This window comes from Protobothrops mucrosquamatus, unplaced genomic scaffold (assembly GCF_001527695.2).
Source record: "Protobothrops mucrosquamatus isolate PMUCROS unplaced genomic scaffold, P.Mucros_1.0 scaffold3850, whole genome shotgun sequence".
Lineage (NCBI taxonomy): Eukaryota > Metazoa > Chordata > Lepidosauria > Squamata > Viperidae > Protobothrops > Protobothrops mucrosquamatus.
The window spans coordinates 74941-81283 of record NW_015389800.1 but is presented as its reverse complement, the minus strand read 5'-3'; the positions used below and the strand labels follow the sequence as shown (position 1 = coordinate 81283).

General features: G+C 44.4%; 1 protein-coding gene across 1 annotated transcript in view; it reads right to left on the bottom strand.

Annotated features, from left to right (window-relative positions):
* Positions 1 to 5180: 5180 nt before the first annotated feature.
* The window catches only part of LOC107298289 (peptidyl-prolyl cis-trans isomerase A-like), a 7236-nt gene continuing 6073 nt past the window's right edge, over positions 5181 to 6343 (bottom strand). Inside the window, exon 4 of the mRNA XM_029286488.1 lies at positions 5181 to 5680. Coding sequence (XP_029142321.1) covers positions 5183 to 5680 — 498 coding nt within the window. The 3' untranslated portion in view covers positions 5181 to 5182. The remainder of the gene's footprint in view (positions 5681 to 6343) is intronic.

Here is a 6343-nt window from a genome sequence, read left to right as displayed (position 1 = left end):
CAGATGCCTGCCGGGTCTCTCAGGACGCTGAAAAGATGCAAGCCGACCTCTAGAAAGATCTCAATCGATCAGAATAGAGCTGGAAGGGACCTTGGAGGTCATCTAGTCCAGCCCCCTGCTCAAGCAGGAGACCTTTGCAGCTCAGAGAATGACAGAGTTGGAAGGGACCTCAGAGGTCATCAAGTCTAAACCACCACCCCCGCTCAAGCAGGAGTCCCTTACAGGATCATGGAATAACAGTTGCAAGGGAACTTGAAGGTCTTCTAGTCCAACCCTCTGCTCGAGCAGGAGACCCTTGACTGTTTCAGACAAGTGGCTGTCCAGTCTCTTCTTTAAAATCTCCAGTGTTGGAGCACCCACAACTTCTGGTGGCAAGCTGTTCTCTTGTGGAAAACGAAAGAACTCTTACGAATTCCAGAGGGGTTTAGCAGAGAGGTTTATTTGCGCAGGTTCAGAGGCATAGTGGGACATGCGATTCTGAACAAGGAGGGCGGGATTAGACTTCAGTTTTTATACTATCCTTTGAAGAACAAAGGACTACACATTGAAATACACACTGTGATACATTAGGATCGTTTCTCATGGGCATACAATGGAAGGTTTTGCTACATACAAAGTATCCATGTGCAATGCGCATTTGGTTAGCCACATATTACTGACACAGAACTTTCCCAGTGAATTTTCCCAGTGATTATGCATTACATCATTGTCCTAGCAATTATGCAGAGAAATCATTATTCTAGTTATGCAGACAAATCATTATTCTAGTTAGTCTTCATTTTACTACAGTTCCACTGGTTGTTCTCACTGTTAGGAAGTTTGAAGACCCCTGCTCTGTAGAGGTGCTTCTCCTCCAGGGCTGGCTGGGGAATGCTGGGAGTTGAAGTCCACAAGTCCCAAAGTTGCTGGGTTTGGACACCCCTGCTATAGAACAACGAAGAACCGAGAGAGGGATTTGCTCCCCTCTGCTGTGTGATTGTGAAGTCATTTATGGAAAACATTTTCTGCTTCTCTTATTGCGAAGGACCTAAATGGTTTCTCTTAGATTTCAGAAAGAAGCATTAAAATACAATCACAAATCTCTCTCTTCTCATTCTCTCCCTTTTTCTTTCTTCTCATTCTTTCTTTTTCTTTTTCCCTTATTCTCTCACCCTCTCTTCTCATTCCCTCATTCTTTTTCTCTTTCTCATTCTGTCATTCTTTCTGTCTCCCTCTAATTCTTTCTCATTGTCTCTCCTCATCCTTTCTCATTCTGTCCCTTTTCCCCTTTTTCTTTCATTTTTATACCCTTTCTCTTTTCTACTTGTGTCATTTTTTCATTCTCTCCCTTTTTCTTTCTCTCCCTCTAATTCTGTGTCATTCTTTCTCATTCTGTCTTCTAATTCTGTTCCTTTCTCTTCCTTTCTAGTCTAATTCTTTCTCGTTCTCTCCCTTTATCTTCATTCTTTCTCATTCTCTCTCTCACTGTATCATTCTTTCATATCCTTTCTCTCTCCCCTTCTAATTCTGTCTGTGTCATTCTTTCTTTCATTCTATTTCTCATTCTCTCCCTTTCTCTTCTCATTCTATCCCTTCTAATTCTGCCATTCTTTCTCTCATTCTAATTCTGTCATTTCCTTCTCTCATTCTGTCTCTCTTCCTCTCATTCTGTCTCCTCTAATTCTGTCATTCTCTTCTCATTCTGTGTCATTCTTTCGCTCATTTTCTTTCTCACTCTCTCTCCACGCACACACACACACATACATACACACCTGTTTTTCCTCAAAAAGACTATTTTAGGGAGGAAATCCTGAGGGAAATCCTGAGGTAAACGGACGGAGCACAAAAGGGCGGCCGGGAGAAGAAAAAAAAAAAAAGGCGGGAAAAGAAAGGGGGAAGCTCCCCCTCCCCCCCACACCCAGAGCGACCAATCCCAACGCAGATCGCCTCAGGCAGGAGCGCCGGCCCTCTCCAGCCAATCAGCTGCATGTGGGCGTGGCCTGGCTCACCCTGACGACCTTTCCCTGAAGCGGCTGCTGAACTGAAGGAACTTCACAGAGTTGGGGGGGGAGTTGGGGGGGGCTGGGGTGGTTGGGGCGCCCTCCTCCTCCCTGCAGTGGGTCCTCCCCCCCAACGGGACACGTGACTCCCCCCTCCCTCTTCTGGACCCTATTCTGCAACTGGGCCTTCTGCTGGGCAAGGCTGTGGGGCCTAGTGGTTGCCTGTGGGGTGATTGGGTGTTTTTGTGTGTTGTTTTTTTTAAAAAAAACTTTTATTCCTATTTTCAGGGTAAGCCTCTCGAAGCCATTCTGGAGTCGGAAGGAAGGAAGGAAGGAAAATAGAGCTGGAAGGGACCTTGGAGGTCTTCTAGTCCAGCTCCCAGCTCAAGCAGGAGAATACCAATTCAGACAGGTGGTTGTCTAGCCTCCTTAAAAACCTCCAGTGATGGAGCGCCCACGATTTCTGGTGGCAAGCAGTTCCACTGGTCGATTTTGCTGTCAGGAAATTTCTCCTTAATTCCAGGTTGCTTCTCTCTTTGGTCAGTTTCCATCCTTTGCTTCTTGTCCTGCCTTCAGGTGCTTTGGAGAATAACGTGAGCCCCTCTTCTTTGGGGCAGCCCCTCAGATACCGGCACGCTGCTATCATGTCTCCCCTATTTTTTCTTTTCTTTAGACTAGCTAGAGCAGTGGTTCTCAACCTGTGGGTCGGGACCCCATTTGGGGTCGATTGATCATTTCATGGGGGTCGCCAAGCAAGGCTGTCCACCATTTTTTTTGTCTGCCATTTTTTCCCCCTTTTCCAGCGGGTGCCTTACCTCCCTTGGGCTGGGCCAGCTGGTGGTCAGCCTGCTCCGTCTCTGCTGCTTGCCAGCTACGCCTCGGCCGGCACAGGGGGCGGAACCACGCATGCGCGGCGCTCCCGGGCAGGGAAAGTCCTCGACTTACGACCGGTTGGGTAGTCCTCGACTTACGACCGGTTTAGTCCTCGACTTACGACCGGTTGGGGTCGCGGCATTAAAAAGGTTGAGAACCACTGAGCTAGAGGGATAGACAGACAGATAGATAGATAGATAGGCAGATAGACCGACAGGCAGATAGGCAGAGAGCTAGGCAGATAGAGAGATAGGCAGATAGATAGGTAGATAGATAGATACATAGATAGATAGATAGGCAGATAGGCAGAGAGATAGGCAGATAGATTAGGTAGGTAGGTAGGTAGGTAGATAGATAGATAGATAGATAGATAGATAGATAGATAGATAGATAGATAGATAGATAGATAGATAGATAGATAGATAGATAGATAGATAGATAGATAGATAGATAGATAGGCAGAGACAGGCAGATAGGCAGAGATAGGTAGATAGATTAGATAGGTAGGCAGGTAGGTAGGTAGAGAGAGAGGGGGGGAGATAGGCAGAGATAGGCAGATAAATTAGGTAGGTAGGTAAGTAGATAGATAGATAGGCAGACAGATAGGCAGACAGACAGACAGACAATCAGACAGATAGGCAGATAGGCAGGCAGAGATAGGCAGATAGATTAGATAGAGATAGCTAGATAGGCAGATAGATAGACAGACAGATCGATAGATAGGCAGAGACAGGCAGATAGGCAGAGAGTTAGGTAGGTAGGTAGGTAGGTAGGTAGAGAGAGAGAGATAGACAGACAGACAGACAGACAGACAGGTAGATGGAGAGAGAGAGATAGGCAGAGACAGGCAGATAGGCAGAGAGATTAGGTAGGTAGGTAGGTAGGTAGGTAGGTAGATAGATAGATAGATAGATAGATAGATAGATAGATAGATAGATAGATAGATAGATAGATAGATAGATAGGCAGATAGGCAGAGAGATAGGCAGATAGATTAGATAGGTAGATGATAGATAGATAGATAGATAGATAGATAGATAGATAGATAGATAGATAGATAGATAGATAGATAGATAGATAGAGAGATAGAGAGATAGAGAGACAGGCAGATAGGCAGAGAGATAGGCAGATAGATTAGACAGGTAGGTAGGTAGGTAGATAGAGGGGGGAGATAGGCAGAGAGATAGGCAGATAAATTAGGTAGGTAGGTAGGTAGGTAGGTAGATAGATAGATAGATAGATAGATAGATAGATAGATAGATAGATAGATAGGCAGACAGACAGATAGGCAGACAGATAGGCAGACAGATAGGCAGACAGATAGGCAGACAGACAGACAGACAGGCAGGCAGATAGGCAGGCAGAGATAGGCAGATAGATTAGATAGAGATAGCTAGATAGGCAGATAGATAGACAGACAGATCGATTGATAGGCAGAGACAGGCAGATAGGTAGAGAGTTAGATAGGTAGGTAGGTAGGTAGGTAGGTAGATAGAGAGACAGACAGACAGACAGACAGGTAGATGGAGAGAGAGGTAGGTAGATAGATAGATAGGTAGATAGGTAGATAGATTAGATAGATAGATAGATAGAGAGATAGAGAGATAGAGAGATAGAGAGATAGGCAGAGAGATAGGCAGATAGATTCGGTAGGTAGGTAGGTAGGTAGATAGATAGTCAGAGACAGGCAGATAGGCAGACCGATAGGCAGATAGATTAGGTAGGTAGGTAGATAGATGGAGGGAGAGAGAGAGAGAGATAGGCAGATAGATTAGGTAGGTAGGTAGGTAGGTAGATAGATAAGCAGACAGGCAGATAGGCAGAGAGATAGGCAGAGAGATAGATTAGATAGGTAGGTAGGTAGGTAGATAGATAGGGAGAGAGAGACAGGCAGATAGGCAGAGAGATAGGCAGATAGATTCAGTAGGTAGGTAGGTAGGTAGGTAGATAGATAGATAGTCAGAGACAGGCAGATAGGCAGACCAATAGGCAGATAGATTAGGTAGGTAGGTAGGTAGATAGATAGATGGAGGGAGAGAGATAGGCAGATAGATTAGGTAGGTAGGTAGGTAGGTAGGTAGGTAGGTAGGTAGATAGATAGATAGATAGATAGATGGATAGATGGATAGATAGATGGGCGGGCGGGCGGGCAGGCAGGCACTCAACACAGAGAGAAACAGACAAACAATTTTGAAAACAAACTGTCTTCAGTCCAGCTGGACTAAATCAAAACCCAACAGAAACACAGCAGTAAGTCAGGAGCATAAAGATTCAGAGGGGACTAACCCCAGCTACAGAAGGAATGGTCGATTTGTTAAGACAACAAGAATGTTATTTCAGATCTCCGCAATCAAAGATGACGATCTTCTTGCTTGGTTTGCCATTCTTTGAGCCAAAACTCTCTATTTTCCTCACAATGTCCATTCCCTCTCTGACTTGGCCAAAGACCACGTGTTTCCCATCCAACCATTCAGTTTGCTCAGTGCAGATGAAGAAATGAGACTCATTTGTATTGGGACCAACATTCGCCATAGATAGAATGCCAGGGCCTGTGTGCTTGAGAATGAAGTTCTCATCGGCAAACTGCTCGCCGTAAATAGATTTACCGCCTGTTCCATTATGGTGGGTAAAGTCACCACCCTGACACATGAATCCAGGAATGATTTTGTGAAACCACGATCCCTTGTAACCGAAACCTTTCTCTCCAGTGCTCAACACACGGACATTTTCTGCTGTCTTTGGAACTGTGTCTGCAAACAGCTCAAAGGTGATGCGCCCGAGGGGCTGTCTGTCGGCGGCGACATCGAAAAACACGAGGGTTAGACATAGCTGGGGGAGGAAATGCACCGTGTGAGCAAAATGTAAAAGTTTAAAATAAAATAAAAAAGAGAGCGGCACCAGCCACACACAAGGACCAGCAACCACAGCTCCACACCAGAGAGCGCGGCGCAGCGGGCCAGAATGAGGGTATTTTCCTTTTGGTGGCTTATTTTAAGCAGAATTTCTAGCAGAATTTTAAAATTCTTTTCTTTGGATTAGAGACAGTTAACAGTCACATTTACTTTGGCACACAAAAACAAGAGAACAGAAAACATATACACACAAAAACAAGAGAACAGAAAAGAAAACAGAAGTCTTAGTTTTACGCATCCATACCACATGGTTGGAGAGAGAGAGAGAGAGAGAGAATATCACTATTTTTTTTTCCTTCAATATAAAATTTTTATTATTTTCATCATAGAAAAAAAACCATCACAAATATTACACAATACTGTATGAAAACCCACCCCCCACCCCCCCGGACTTCCCAAACCTAATCCCAGGATAATATTCAAATATAAGTAAACAAATATTAATATCTCTAACTCCACAAAGTATATTATTCTACATGAGTAGGTAAAATATAAAAGAACAAATTTACTAAAAACCTAAATTATATTCCACCACTCTATGCTTCTTTTAAATATAAACAATCCATCTTCTCCATATTAA